The sequence below is a fragment of the Erythrolamprus reginae genome, chromosome 2 (assembly GCF_031021105.1).
Source record: "Erythrolamprus reginae isolate rEryReg1 chromosome 2, rEryReg1.hap1, whole genome shotgun sequence".
NCBI lineage: Eukaryota > Metazoa > Chordata > Lepidosauria > Squamata > Dipsadidae > Erythrolamprus > Erythrolamprus reginae.
The window spans coordinates 346,137,104-346,153,586 of NC_091951.1; the positions used below are offsets into that span (position 1 = coordinate 346,137,104).

The 16,483-nt window shown below is 42.8% G+C and overlaps 1 protein-coding gene across 1 annotated transcript in view; it reads left to right on the plus strand.

Moving 5' to 3' along the window:
- The window catches only part of PSTPIP2 (proline-serine-threonine phosphatase interacting protein 2), a 55,899-nt gene that overhangs the window by 33,895 nt on the left and 5,521 nt on the right, over window positions 1-16,483 (plus strand). The window contains exons 6-10 of the mRNA XM_070736425.1: window positions 4,570-4,632; window positions 5,354-5,452; window positions 7,584-7,629; window positions 11,019-11,098; window positions 15,581-15,679. Of these exons, the coding sequence (XP_070592526.1) occupies window positions 4,570-4,632; window positions 5,354-5,452; window positions 7,584-7,629; window positions 11,019-11,098; window positions 15,581-15,679 (387 nt within the window). The remainder of the gene's footprint in view (window positions 1-4,569; window positions 4,633-5,353; window positions 5,453-7,583; window positions 7,630-11,018; window positions 11,099-15,580; window positions 15,680-16,483) is intronic.

The window sequence follows — 16,483 nt, forward strand, 5'->3', positions numbered from 1 at the left end:
AAAATGTAATTGTGAAACTTCTTTACCCCTGCCACTAATGCTAGAGCCTCCTTGTCTAACTGGCTATAATTCCTCTCCGTGCTGGTCATGGTTCTTGAAAAAAATGCTATTGGGGCCTCTGTCTTATTGGGTAGAACGTGAGCTAAAACTCCTCCTATGCCGTACGGTGAAGCGTCGCACGTGAGCCTAATGGGTAGTGAAGCACTATATTGGACTACTACGCTTTTAGAAGTTAATAAATTTTTTATTTGACAAAAAGCTTCACGTTCAGTTTTCCCCCATGTCCAGCGGGCTTCCTTCTGGAGTAAACGATGGAGAGGCTCTGCTACTGTTGCCTTCTGCTTTAAGAAAACGGAATAAAAATTAAGGAGGCCCAAAAATGCCTGCAACTCACTCTTATCTCGTGGCTCTGGGGCTTCTCTAATTGCTCTCAGCTTCTCTGATGTGGGGTGGATACCTTCTTTATCTATCTTATACCCAAGGAATTCAATACTGTCAGTTCCCCAGACACATTTATCAGGCTTGATTCGTAACCCTTTGTCCTGTAGCCTCTTAAGTACTTCCCTTATTCTTTTGTTCACTTGTTCCTGGTTTTCCCCTGCAATTAAGATGTCATCAAAATATGGAATTGCCCCATTTACCCCTGACAATAGGCGTTCCATGATGCTCTGGAATATTCCTGGGGCTATGCTTACCCCAAACTGTAACCTCGTGCATTTGAAAGCCCCCCTGTGCGTTACAATCGTTTGAGCGTTTGCTGTTTGTTCATCGACCGGAAGTTGCTGGTAAGCCTGCGCCAGGTCGATCTTTGCGAACCTTTTCCCCTCCCCCAGGGAGTGTAAGAGTTGTTGCACAACCGGAATGGGGTAGGGGTGGTGTTGGAGTGCCTTATTCAGGGTTGATTTGTAATCAGCGCAAACTCTTAAGGAGCCATCTGGCTTCAGGGGTGTCACTATGGGAGTTTCCCATGGCCCCTGTTCCACAGGGACTAAGATACCTTGACTAATGAGTTTGTCCAGCTGTATGTCTAGCTTGGGGAGAAGCGGAAGGGGGACCCTGCGAGGTTTCAGTCTAACCGGTGGGACCTTGGGGTCAATAGAGAAAGATATAGGGGGTCCCTTATACAATCCCAAGGTGGGGCTGAACACTTCAGGGAACTCTTTTACAAAGTTAGGCATAATATCACAGTTTACATTACACACACCCGAAATTTCGATCCCCAACGGTTCCATCCACGCTAGACCTAGCAGGGAGTGTTTGGCCCCCGTCACAATAAGCATGGGAAGGGTACATTTAACATTCTTAAATGCAATAGGTACATTTGCTGTTCCCAGGACCGAGATTACCCCCCCTTGGAAGTCTCTGATCACCAACGAGGTTTGAATTAGGTCAGCCTTAGACACATTAGGCATATATAGCTTAAATTTTTCCCAGGGCATGATGGTATATCTCGAGCCCGTATCCAGCTCCATTGAGCAAGGCTGGTTATTTAGTAACAATGAGATAACAATTTTAGCCCCCTTTTTGGTTGCCGTGTTATTCACGGAAAATTGAGAGTTACCTCTATTGTAGTCTCGGTTAGCGGTGGAGTAGTTCCTTTGACCCGAGTTGCGGAACGGTCTCCTTTCTCGCGATTGGGGGGGGTGGTTTTGAGGTCGCTGGTATTGTTGTGTGGCAAACGTTTCTTCTGGTGCCGTTGCCCTGCATGCGATGGCGATGTGGCCTCTCCGGTTGCAACGGTGGCAAGTAGCGTCTCAGAAAGGGCATCGATGGCGCTGGTGATTTCCCCGGCAGCCCGCGCAGGGGGCTGGGTGAGTAGCTCTAGGGTGTCTCGGCTGGTCTTGCAGGAGGAGGCAGTTGTCCCCGTTGCTAGTTGGCTGGCTGCGGTCGTCTGTTCCCATGGCGCTGGGAGACTCGGCGTCGATTTTGGCAATGATTTCTCGCCTTCCGTGCTCTTTTAATTCTCTTGCCGCTGCGTCGGCTGCTTCCGCGGTTTGCGCTAATTTAATCACGGTTTGTAGAGTCGGCTCTTCTTCGGTGAGGAGTTTATTTCTCACTGAGTTGCTCTTCATGCCGAAAACCAAGGCGTCGGTGAGGCGAGCTTCCGGGTCTTGAAACTTGCATTGAGCAAGTACCGTTCGAAGCCGCGTTGTGAATTGGCTGATCGACTCGGTTTCTCTCTGAGCCATCATGTGAAATTGATGCCGGTAAACCATGGCTGGTCTGGTTGGTTTGAAATGGCTCGCTAGTTTCTGTTGAAGGACGTCCCACGCTGTGGCTCTTGCTTGTTCTGGTTCGGTGAGAGTTTGGGCGAGTCTACGGATCTCTGCGCCGCAGTAGTTGAGAAAAATAGCCCGTCTGCGATCGGCTCCGGCGTCCTGCATTCCCGCCGCCTCGAGGAATATCTCGAAGGTGGCCATGTACTCGTCCCATGTCATTTTCTCGGAATCGAAGAGTTCTGGAGCCTGGCCGATCTGGATTTTGTCCATGTTGCACGCGAAGTTTCTTCCGTTCGTTCGTCGCCAGTGAAGTAGACCCAGAGACAGGGTTTTGAGCAATCGGTACTTTTATTCAGCTCAGAGAACAAGTGACAGCTCAGCAAGGTAAAGTGACAATTCAGCGAGTACCGACTGGCTCTGCCGGGAGAAACCGCTTCTTTTATACTTTTGCGGTTCCCGCCAAAGCTAGAGCCGGCCGCGTCTGAGCCAATCAGGAGCGACTTCCTGCTTGGGCTCAGACAGCGCTGGAAAAGAGGAACAAACTATTTACAGCGTTACAAGGTAGCCATTCCAGGATACAACAGAGGGATTACTGTAGTATTCGGATTTGCATGCGTGTGTCCTCACGTGAGATTTTGCTTGCTTCGCATGCTCAGAAGCCAAATCTCATGCCGGATGGATGCGCGTGTGTGCAACGGCCTCAGAAGGTCGCACCAGTAGTCCCGAAGATGAGCGGCCCTTCACTGTCTACGGGCCAGATCCGGCCTGTGGCAGTGCTTAGATGTGGCCCGAAGGCCTAATGAAGAAATGGGAAGGAAGGAAGGAAGGAAGGAGGGAGGGAAGGAAGGAAGGAAGCAAGGAAGGAAGCAAGGAAGGAAGCAAGGAAGGAAGCAAGGAAGCAAAGAAGGAAGGAAGCAAAGAAGGAAGCAAGCAAGGAAGGAAGGAAGCAAGGAAGGAAGCAAGCAAAGAAGGAAGGAAGCAAGGAAGGAAGGAAAGAAGATTATAATAAGAGTGAGGGGGGTTGTGAAGGAAATCAGGCATCGGAGGGTGCACCGTTAGCTCCAAAGACAGCAGGCCTTCCTTGAACAACACTGAAAAAAATGACTTATGATCGTTTTTCACATTAGCAACCCTGTCCGCATGATCAAAATACCGATGCTTGGCCACTACGTTGTGTTTATGATGGTTGCAGTGTCATGTGATTTCCCCCTTTGTTGACCTGACAAGCAAGGTTCACGGGGAAGCTAGATTCATTTAACAGATTTGTTCCGTGTGTTACCACGGAGTCCCAGGGGAAGAGCCTTCTCTGTGGTGGCCCCGACCCTCTGGAACCAACTCCCCCCGGAGATTAGAACTGCCCCCACCCTCCTTGCCTTCCGTAAACTCCTTAAACCTCACCTCTGCCGTCAGGCATGGGGGAATTGAGGCATTCCTCCCCCTCCCCCCCCGGGCCTATATAATTTATGGATGGTGTGACTGTGTGTATGACTGGTTTAATAATGGTTTTTTTTAATGTTTGTTGAATTTATTAGATTTGTTGTGAATTGTCTTATTGTATGCTGTGAGCCGCCCCGAGTCTACGGAGAGGTGCGGCATACAAATCTAATAAATAAATAAATAAATAAATAAGCCTAATGATTGCCGCACGAATCCCAGCGACCGGTTAGGTCCCACAGAGTTGGCCTTCTCCAGGTCCCGTCGACTAAGCAATGTCGTTCGGCGGGACCCAAGAGAAGAGCCTTCTCTGTGGCGGCCCCGACCCTCTGGAACCAGCTCCCCCCAGATATCAGAGTTGCCCCCACCCTCCTTGCCTTTCGCAAGCTCCTTAAAACCCACCTCTGTCGTCAGGCATGGGGGAATTGAAATTTACCTGCCCCCTAGGCTTATAGAATTTATACATGGTGTGCTTGTATGTATGAGTGGTTTTTTTAAAATTGGGGTTTTTTAGATTGTTTTTTAATATTAGATTTGTTTACATTGTCTTTTTATATTGTTGTTAGCCGTCCCGAGTCTCACGTGATTGGGCGGCATAGAAGTCGAATAAATTAAATTATATTAATTTAGCAGTGGAAATTTTGGGCTTAAAGTCAAGGATTCGGAGTCTTCGGAGTCTTCGGAGTCTTCGGAGTCTTCGGAGAGGGGCGGCATACAAATCTAACAAATTATTATTAATTATTATTATTCCTTGCAAGTTGAAACTCTCTCGGGTTAACAGAGAATTGCTCTCTGCAAGGTTAAAAATAAAAGAGTCATTTTTCCATTCCTGATGTGCGGTCTTCTATTTTTAGAAGGGGGAAATGTTTTGCCTGGAAACAAACTGTGGTCATTTTATTTTTATTTCCCTCCACAGATTGAACTCATAATGGACGCCATTCATAAAAACCGGAATCTGCAGTACAAGAAGACCTTGGAAGTGAGTTTGATGCCTCCCTTCCGTTTATTAAAATACGTGATAAAAATCATCTGTCCCTGTCAGCTTGCTCTATTTTTTTGCAATTCCAGTGCAGTCGGGCGGTAGGGAAAGCAAGTAGGATGCTTGGCTGCATAGCTAGAGGTATAACAAGCAGGAAGAGGGAGATTGTGATCCCCTTATATAGAGCGCTGGTGAGACCCCATTTGGAATACTGTGTTCAGTTCTGGAGACCTCACCTACAAAAAGATATAGAAAAAATTGAACGGGTCCAAAGATGGGCTACAAGAATGGTGGAAGGTCTTAAGCATAAAATGTATCAGGAAAGACTTAATGAACTCAATCTGTATAGTCTGGAGGACAGAAGGAAAAGGGGGGACATGATCGAAACATTTAAATATGTTCAAGGGTTAAATAAGGTTCAGGAGGGAAGTGTTTTTAATAGGAAAGTGAACACAAGAACAAGGGGACACAATCTGAAGTTAGTTGGGGGAAAGATCAAAAGCAACATGAGAAAATATTATTTTACTGAAAGAGTAGTAGATCCTTGGAACAAACTTCCAGCAGACGTGGTAGATAAATCCACAGTAACTGAATTTAAACATGCCTGGGATAAACATATATCCATCCTAAGATAAAATACAGGAAATAGTATAAGGGCAGACTAGATGGACCATGAGGTCTTTTTCTGCTGTCAGATTTCTATGTTTCTATGTTTCCTTAGGGCAAGAGGCTCTACGAACAACGATGCAGAGACAAAGACGAAGCCGAGCAAGCCGTTCACCGGAGCACCAACCTGGTCACACCGAAGCAGCAGGAGAAGGTAGAGAGGGGATCCAGGCAGGCCAAGCAGAACGTGTGAATAGAGGGGTACCTCTACTTAAGAACTTAATTCGTTCCGTGACCAGGTTCTTAAGTAGAAAAGTTTGTAAGTAGAAGCAATTTTTCCCATCGGAATCAATGTAAAAGCAAATAATGCGTGCAAACCCATTAGGAAAGAAATAAAAGCTCGGAATTTGGGTGGGAGGAGGAGGAGGAGGAAGAAGAGGAGGAGGAGAGTCATTGCCCAGAGCGAAGGGAGCGTTTCTTTTCTTTGGGCGCTGGCAGAGGTTGTTTATTATGATGATTATGATTGTGATTGTGATTGTGATTATGATTTGATTATGATTATGATTATTATGTCAGTACAAAACAGCAAACGAGATCACTATGCTGGATTTCGTATTTCATCACCAGTCGGGCGCTTCCCAAGCACCTAGGACTGCGTGACATAGCGGCGAATTATGTTTGCCGATCCCAGTAAAGCGGCCTTTTGCAATTGACAGATGGAGATTTTGTCAATTCCGATGGTTTTCAAATGTCCGCTGAGATCCTTTGGCACTGCGCCCAGCATGCCAAGTACCCCCGGGACCACTTTCACGGGATTATTATTATTATTATTATTATTATTATTATTATATTAATTAGATTTGTATGCCGCCCCTCTCCGTAGACTCGGGGTGGCTTACAGCAATGATAAAAACAATATATAATGACAAATCTAATAGTTAGAATCTAAAATAACAATAATACATTTAAAAAGTCTAAAAAACAAGGAACCCCAATATATAAAAAAACATACATACAGTCATATCATACACAGAAAACTACATAGGCAGGGGGAGATGTTTCAGTTCCCCCACGCTTGACGACAGAGGTGGGTTTTAAGGAGTTTACAAAAGGCAAGGAGGGTGGGGGCAGTTCTAATCTCTGGAGGGAGCTGATTCCAGAGGGTCAGAGCCGCCACAGAGAAGGCTCTTTCTCTGGGTCCCGCCAAACGACATTGTTTAGTTGACGGGACCCGGAGGAGACCAACTCTGTGGGACCTAACCGGTCGCTGGGATTCGTGCGGCAGAAGGCGGTCTCGTAGATACCCTGGTCCGGTGCCATCAAGGGCTTTATAGGTGATTATAGGTTTATTCCCTCTCCAAGTGGCCAGAGAAAGGAAAACGTTCCGTTCGCTCTGGACTACCAAAGCCTCCTTAAGCGTTACCAAAAGGCTCCTCTGGCAGCCCAGAAAAGCCCGAGATGGCCTTACATCCTTCCGAGGTGGGTAAAATGAGGACCCGGATTGTAGGGGCAATATCCTGGCTCTGTTAAAAAGTGCTATTGCTAACATGTTGTAAGCTGCCCTGAGTCTAAGGAGAAGGGCGGCATAAAAATCAAATAAATAAATAAATGGCCGGGATTAAAGGGGGAATGGCAGGAAACTGGCCAGGCCTTCGTGCCGCTCCCAAATTTATTTATTTATTTATTTATTTATTTATTTATTTATTTATTCATTCATTCATTCATTCATTCATTCATTCATTCATTCATTCATTCATTCATTCATTGGATTTGTATGCCGCCCCTCTCCGCAGACTCGGGGCAGCTAACAACAGTAATAAAACAGTATATGACAATAATCTAATACTAAAAACAGTTAAAAACCCATTATATAAAAACCAATCATACATACAGACATACCATGCATAAAATTGTAAAGGCCTAGGGGGAAGTGTATCTCAATTCCCCCATGCCTGGCGGCAGAGGTGGGTTTTAAGCAGCTTACGAAAGGCAAGGAGGGTGGGGGCAATTCTAATCTCTGGGGGGGAGTTGGTTCCAGAGGGCCGCCACAGAGAAGGCTCTTCCCCTGGGTCCCGCCAAGCGACATTGTTTGGTTGATGGGACCCGGAGAAGACCCACTCTATTTCCTCACTTAGCAACATAAATTTTGGGCTCAACTGTGGTCGTGCGTCCAGGACTACTTGTATTGATTTCATTATGCTCAATCCAGCTATAACGGAGTCTTTTGTTTTTCCTATCAAAATACTGAAGTAAATTTTCTCTCTTTTTTCCCTCCTTCTCAAAATTAACATGTTGCTTGCCTGTTGTTATTTATCGCCCCCAATTATTTTTTTCTTCCTTTTCAGTTGTTTGTGAAATTAGCTCAGGCCAAGACTGCCTTGGAAGATTCAGGTGAGTTGTTCTGCCTCTTAAGAGATTTTCCAATTTTCAAACCAGTTTCCACATAGAGTAGAGTAGAGTAGGGTAGAGTAGAATAGAATAGAATAGAATAGAATAGAAAAGAAAATATGGAATAGGATAGAAAATATGGAATGGAATGGAATGGAAGAGAAGAGAATAGCAGAGTTGGAAGGGACTTTGGAGGTCTTCTAGTCCAACATCATCTTTCGGCTGTCGCGAGGAGGGTGTTTGCCCAGGTTCGCCTGGTGCACCAGTTGCGGCCCTATTTGGACCGGAACTTACTGCTCACAGTCGCTCATGCCCTCATCACCTCGAGGTTCGATTACTGCAACGCTCTCTACATGGGGCTACCTTTGAAAAGTGTTCGAAAACTTCAGATCGTGCAGAACGCAGCCGCGAGAGCCGTCGTGGGGCTTCCAAGATTTGCCCACATTTCTTCAACACTCCGTGGCCTGCATTGGCTGCCAATCAGTTTCCGGTCACAATTCAAAGTGTTGTTCATGACCTTTAAAGCCCTGCATGGCATGGGACCAGATTACCTCTGGAACCGCCTGCTACCGCATGAATGCCAGCGACCGATAAGGTCCCACAGAGTTGGCCTTCTCCGGGTCCCGTCGACTAAACAATGTCGTTTGGCGGACCCCAGGGGAAGAGCCTTCTCTGTGGCAGCCCCGGCCCTCTGAAACCAACTCCACCCGGAGATTAGAACTGCCCCCACCCTCCCTGTCTTTCGTAAACTACTCAAGACTCATTTATGCCACCAGGCATGGGGGAGTTAAGATATTCCTTCCTCCTAGGCCATTACAAGATATGCATGGTATGTTTGTGTGTATGTTTGGTTTTATTATAAGGGTTTTTAGTTGTTTTATTAATTGGATTGTTACATGCTGTTTTTATCATTGTTGTTAGCTGCCCCGAGTCTGCGGAGAGGGGTGGCATACAAATCCAATAAATAAATGAATGAATGAATGAACGAACAAACAAACAAACAAACAAACAAACAAACAAACCCCCTAACTCAGGCAGGAAACCCTACATCACTTCAGACAAGCAGTTGTCTAATCTCTTAAAAACGTCCAGGGTTGGAGCATTCACAACTTCTGGAGGCAAGCTGTTCCACTGATTGTTCTCACTATCAGGACATTTCTCTTTAGTTCTAAGTTGCTTCTTTCCTTGATGAGTTTCCACCCATTATTAAGCTTAGTGATAGGAAGTTAGGGGTCAGTCAGTGTCTTAGCATGTGTTTAAATCTAAATTTGATTTATTTGAGCATAACATGTTGTGTCAACACAGCAATTGTGGGTGAGTTCTGATTTAGGATGCGTTATTTTGCATGAACTCAGGCTGTACAAAATATAGGGGGTTTTTTTTAAATAAAAAGAATAGGAGTGAAAAAAGGAAGGAAATTGCTTAAAATGTATATAAATATAGACAGATGAAGGAACTTCAACTCTGTTGGTTAAATATCTTCTTCCTTGGTTTGGAGTTAGGTGGGGGGAGACATAAGTAGAATCAACAATAAACTCTGCTTTTTAATTGTGTTAGCATAAATTGCCAGTTCACATTATCAAAGGCTTTCTGTGCATTTAGGAAGACCAATGCAATTTGCTTCTGTGGGTAATAATAATAATAATAATAATAATAATAATAATAATAATAATAATAATAATTTATTAGATTTGTATGCCACCCTCTCCGAAGACTCGGGGCTGCTCACAACAATAATAAAAACAATGTTACAGTGGAACAAATCTAATATTAAAAGAGAAAAAAATATAAAACTCCATCATTTAAAACCAAACAACACATACATACCAAACATAAAATATAGAAGCCTGGGGGAGGCGATATGTATCTTGTAATATTCGATATGTATTTCGTAATATTCCAATGTGATAATTATTATCAATATGATTGTTAAGAGTATTATATCTACTATAATATTATGTTTTCAATACGTTAAGAGGGAGAAATGAATAGAGTTATAATGCTGATTATTATTATTGTAAGATTAGAGAACTATTATCAATGTAATGGATACTGTGATTTTGACTAATAGCAAAGAGACATTTGTACCCAAATGACACACTGTTTAATGGAAGATGATATGTTCAAGTTTTAAAAAAATCTATTAAAAAGAGAAAAAAGAAACTTTTAGATTTTTTCCACATTTTTCCTAGGAATGATTTGTCCGGGATAATAAAAACTCTCCTTTCTTGATCACGGGGTTGGTCTAGAAAACCTTAAAGGGCCCTTCCAGCCTTGTGGGTCTATTTTCTATGAACCCAAGACATTGATCAGATTTGTAAGAATTTCCAAATGTCCCATTGCTCAAGAAACGCTACACCATTTCATAGAAATGGTTGTCCAACATCTTAAAAACTTCCAGTGTTGGAGCATTCACAACTTCTGGAGGCCAACTTGTTTCACTAGTTAATTATTCTAACTGTCAGGAAATTTCTCCTTAGTTCTAAGTTGCTTCTCTCCTTGATTAGTTTCCACCCATTGCTTCTTGTTCTACTCTCAGGTGCTTTGGAGAATAGGTTGACTCCCTCTTTTTTGGGGCAACCCCTGAGATATTGGCACACTGCTATTATTATTATTATTATTATTTATTATTATTTATTAGATTTGTATGCCGCCCCTCTCCGTAGACTCGGGGCGGCTCACAACAATAACAAAGACAATGTAAGAACAAATCTAATAATTTAAAAAACACTAAAAAACCCATTATTAAAAGCAAACATACACACAAACATTCCATGTATAAACTGTATAGGCCCAGGGGACATGTCTCAGTTCCCCCATGCCTGACGGCAGAGATGGGTCTTAAGAACTTTACAAAAGGCAAGGAGGGTGGGGGCAGTTCTAATCTCTGGGGGGAGCTGGTCCCAGAGGGTCGGGGCCGCCACAGAGAAGGCTCTTCCCCTGGGTCCCGCCAAATGACAGTTTAGTCAACGGGACCCGGAAAAGGCCAACTCTGTGGGACCTAACTGGTCGCTGGGATTTGTGCGGTAGAAGGCGGTCCCGGAGATATTCTGGTCCGATGCTATCATGTCTCTCCTGGTCCTTCTTTTCATTAAACTAGACATACCCAGTTCCTGCAACAATTCTTCATAGGTTTTAGCCTCCAGTCCCTAATCATCTTTGTTGCTCTTCTCTGCACTCTTTCTAGAGTCTCAACATCCTTTTTACATCGTGGTGACCAAAACTGAATGCAGTATTCCAAGTGTGGCCTTACCAAGGCCTTATAAATTGGTATTAACACTTCATGAGATCTTGATTCTATCCCTCTGTTAATGCAGCCTAGAACTGTGTTGGCTTTTTTTGGCAGCTGCAGCACACAACTGGATAACTTTATTGTTGTTTCCCATTTGCAGACAGGATGTATCAGAACAACGTCAACGCTCTGGAAAAGATTAGGGAAGAATGGCAGAATGAGCACATGAAGGCTTGCGAGGTAAGCAAAAGTCAACACAACAAACTAAAGCAGAAATCTTGTTTCTCAGTGCGATGTTTAAGGTGGGCGTGATAGAGAGGTTTCTCAGATAGTTGTGTGGCAGGAGTCTGCACCGTTTTTATGTATGTATGTATGTATGTATGTATGTATGTATGTATGTATGTATGTATGTATTTATTTATTTATTTATTTATTTATTTATTTATTTATTTATTTATTAGAGTTGAAAGGGACCTTACAGGTCATCAAGTTCAACCCCCTGCCTGAGCAGGAAATCCTACATCACCCCAGCCAAATGGCAGTCCAATCTCCTCTTGAAAATGTCCAAAGTTGGGGAGTCCACAACCTCTGCTGGCAGGCCGTTCCACTGGTTGATCGCTCTCACCGTCAGGAAATTCTTCCTTATCTCCAGGTTGAATCTTTCCTTGATCAGCTTCCAACCATTGTTCCTCGTCCGGCCCTCTGGTACCCTGGAAAATAGTGTGTCCCCCTCCTCTCTGTGGCAACCCCTTAAGTACCTGTATGCAGCTATCGTCCCCCCTAGCCCTTCTTTTTACTAGGATATCAATGCCCAGTTTATTTATTTTTATTTTTATTTATTTATTTATTTTGCCCAATACACAATGAGGGTTTTAGTGGGTATACTGTATACACATAGTAAAATACATGATGAAGGTTATAGAGGAGATACTCATAGTAAAATATATCCAAGAAATAATAGAAAAGAAGGTATAGTAATAGAACATATCAATGAAAGAATAGAAGAAGAGATATAGGAATAGAAGAAAGGTATAGGAGATATAGGAGAGCAATAGGACAGGGGACGGAAGGCACTCTAGTGCACTTGTACTCGCCCCTTACTGACCTCTTAGGAATCTGGATAGGTCAACCGTAGATAATCTAAGGGTAAAGAGTTGGGGGTTTGGGGATGACACTATGGAGTCCGGTAATGAGTTCCACGCTTCGACAACTCGGTTACTGAAGTCCTATTTTTTACAGTCAAGTTTGGAGCGGTTAATATTAAGTTTAAATCTGTTGTGTGCTCTTGTGTTGTTGTGGTTCAAGCTGAAGTAGTCGCCGACAGGCAGGACGTTGCAGCATATGACCTTGTGGGCAATACTTAGATCTTGTTTAAGGCGTCTTAGTTCTAGGATTTCTAGGCCCAGGATTGAAAGTCTAGTCTCGTAGGGTATTCTGTTTCGAGTGGAGTTCCAGCAACCTTTCCTCGTATGACCTGGTCTCTAGTCCCCTTGTCATTTTAGTTGCTCTTTTCTGCACCCTTCTAAGTTTCTAAGTTCCGTTCTGTCTTCTCTGTGTTGTTTTTACAAAAAAATAAGATATTCAGCTGAACCAACAGTTTAGTTGCTGATTCAGTTATATTTTTGAATGTTTGGTAGAGACCTTTGCGGACTCAGCCTGTAATTTAGCAGCTGCATGTAAAATACTTTCACATATGGGTATAGTTTATTTTGGAGAACCCAAGGAAGGAAGATTTTTCTTAACCAGCAAAGGAGAAGCCAACGAGGCGGAAAGCCAAACAGGTTTAAGAAAACGGATTTCCCCCTCTCCCATCCCAAATAGATGCTAGAATACATTTTTAATAATATTTACCATATTTTTCAAAGTACAGTGGTACCTCTACTTTAGAACTTAATTCGTTCCGTGACCAGGTTCTTAAGTAGAAAAGTTTGTAAGTAGAAGCAATTTTTCATCTGTTTCTTTCTGCACACACCTGATGATCGGGCGGTAGGAAAAGCAAGTAGGATGCTTGGCTGCATAGCTAGAGGTATAACAAGCAGGAAGAGGGAGATTGTGATCCCGCTATATAGAGCACTGTTGAGACCACATTTGGAATACTGTGTTCAGTTCTGGAGACCTCACCTACAAAAAGATATTGACAAAATTGAACGGGTCCAAAGACGGGCTACAAGAATGGTGGAAGGTCTTAAGCATAAAACGTATCAGGAAAGACTTAATGAACTCAATCTGTATAGTCTGGAGGACAGAAGGAAAAGGGGGGACATGATCGAAACATTTAAATATGTTAAAGGGTTAAGTAAGGTCCAGGAGGGAAGTGTTTTTAATAGGAAAGTGTACACAAGAACAAGGGGACATAATCTAAGGTTAGTTGGAGGAAAGATCAAAAGCAACATGAGAAAATATTATTTTACTGAAAGAGTAGTAGATCCTTGGAACAAACTTCCAGCAGATGTGGTTGGTAAATCCACAGTAACTGAATTTAAACATGCCTGGGATAAACATATATCCACCCTAAGATAAAATACAGGAAATAGTATAAGGGCAGACTAGATGGACCATGAGGTCTTTTTCTGCCGTCAGTCTTCTATGTTTCTATGTTTGTATGATGGCGCATAAGGTGCCCACTTGTTTATAATGTTTTTATTGTTAGGAAAGAAAACGCTTTATTTCCACAGTTACTTTGGTGTTGAACCAGAAAAGTAATGTGTATTTTATGGGTTTGCCTTTGATTAAAAACTGTTTCTTTTAATTTATATTAAGAGTTTGAATTCTTAACAGATATATCCCAAAGGTGCTATTTCAAGAGACAACTGGACATTCTGGTTTTTCTTTGAATATGTTTTGCTTCTCATCCAAGATGCTCTGATTGGATATTGAGGAAGGGAAGGATTTATATTCCTTGCAGACAGCTGGTCATTTTTAGTCTTTGACAGATTCATTCAGGCCACTTGATAAAATTGATTGTGATACCGCTGTATAGAGTGCTGGTGAGACCACATTTGGAGTACTGTGTCCAGTTCTGGAGACCTCACCTACAAAAAGATATTGACAAAATTGAACAGGTCCAAAGACGGGCTACAAGAATGGTGGAAGGTCTTAAGCATAAAACGTATCAGGAAAGACTTCATGAACTCAATCTGTATAGTCTGGAGGACAGAAGGAAAAGGGGGGACATGATCGAAACATTTAAATATGTTAAAGGGTTAAATAAGGTCCAGGAGGGAAGTGTTTTTAATAGGAAAGTGAACACAAGAACAAGGGGACACAATCTGAAGTTAGTTGGGGGAAAGATCAAAAGCAACATGAGAAAATATTATTTGACTGAAAGAGTAGTAGATCCTTGGAACAAACTTCCAGCAGACGTGGTTGGTAAATCCACAGGAACTGAATTTAAACATGCCTGGGATAAACATATATCTATCCTAAGATAAAATACAGAAAATAGTATAAGGGCAGACTAGATGGACCATGAGGTCTTTTTCTGCCGTCAGACTTCTATGTTTCTATGTTTCTATGTGTTTAGATCTGGCCCGCAGGCCTACTGAAGAAAAGGAAGGAAGGAAGGAAGATTATAATAAGTGAGGGAGGTTTTGAAGGAAATCAAGCATCGGAGCGTGCACCATTAGCTCCAAAGACAGCAGTCCTTCCCTGAAGAACACTGAAAAAAATGACTTACGATTGTTTTTCACACTTGCAATCCTGTCCGCATGATCAAAATACCAATGCTTGGTATTTAAATGTTTCGATCATGTCCCCCGTTTTCCTTCTGTCCTCCAGACTATACAGATTGAGTTCATTAAGTCTTTCCTGATACGTTTTATGCTTAAGACCTTCCACCATTCTTGTAGCCCATCTTTGGACCCGTTCCATTTTGTCAATATCTTTTTGTAGGTGAGGTCTCCAGAACTGAACACAGTATTCCAAATGGGGTCTCGTCAGTGCTCTATACAGTGGGATCACAATCTCCCTCTTCTTGCTTGTTATACCTCTAGCTATGCAGCCAAGCATCCTAATTGCTTTCCCTACCGCCTGACTGCACTGTTCACCCATTTTGAGACTGTCAGAAATCACCACCCCTAAATCCTTCTCTTCTGACGTTTTTGCTAACACAGAACTGCCAATACAATACTCAGATTGAGGATTCCTTTTCCCCAAGTGCATTATTTTACATCTGGAAACATTAAACTGCAGTTTCCATTGCTGGTAAAGCTACTAGCATTTACCATATTACAGACGCCTCCAGGAATATCAAAGTGTACTATACTCTTCAAGGAGTATAAACCCCTCCATCCCCCACCATCCTGTCAGAACTGAAGAACCTTCTTGGGTGAGAAGTGAAACATCTTCAAAAGAAAACCCCCCCAGAAAGTTCAGTTGCCTCTTGAAAAAAGCACCTTGGGGACAACCTGGATGATGGAGAATCTCCATAGCCCCGAGTCTACGGAGAGGGGCGGCATACAAATCTAATACACACACACATACATACATACATACATCATTCAATCATTCAGTCATTCAATCAATCATCATTCATTCATTCATTCATTCATTCATTCATTCATTCAATCAATCATTCAATCATTCAATCATTCAATCATTCAATCATTCAATCATTCAATCATTCAATCATTCAATCAATCAATCAATCAATCAATCAATCAATCAATCAATCTGCTTCTTTGAGGAATTCACCTGCTGATCTTCCTCTGCTGTCTCCCGCAGTTCTTCGAGAGTCAAGAATGCGAGCGGATTAACTATTTTCGGAACGCCATTTGGTTGCATGTCAATCAGCTGTCGGAAGGTTGTGTCAAGAATGATGACGTAAGAAAAGGAGCATCTATTCCTACCTTCTGTAGATCTGGCATTGGTGTTTTCAGACTACAGGAGAGGGGTGCGGACGGTGGCCAAGTGGTGGAGCTCTCGCCCCACAGTCAGGAGGCTGTGAGTTTGATCCTAGGTAGAGGCAGATATTTCTCTCTCTCTACACAATGAGAATATATCTCCTCAACAAAACTCCGCATTGGCAACAAGAAGGGCATCTGGCCAGTAAAATCTCAGCTCCATTCACTTGACCAGACTCCACCCTGCAAGGGATTAAGGTTTCATTAAAAGATGATGATAATGATGATTCTCAGACTACAGGTAGTCTTTGATGTAATTTAATTTAATTTACTTAAGATGCATAAACAGAGGAATACACTCCAAGACAAGGGAGGTGCTAATACTATTGGTATGTCTCGGTGTAGCTAGGCTATGAGACCTTTGACATACACTGAGCAGAGAATTTTAACAGAGTGTGGATGTGTGGTAAAGCCAAAGAAAAACAGACACAGACTTAGTTATGCTTAATAAGTACTATTTACATATATACAAAACAGAAACAATCCATAACAAGCACTAAGCCATACAATATAATAAGCACTAAGCAAACACACTCCCCCCTCAAGGCAAAGCAAAAACGAATGAGCATTAAAGCAACATTGAGGGAAGGAGTACTGGCGCCCTCTTATGGCGAACCAGCCCAAAATATTTAAAGTGATAGTACAAGAGACTACAATAGGTAGTTTACAATGGCAAACCCTAACAACCATGTACCTTGTACTAACAAATACCACTCTATAAGGC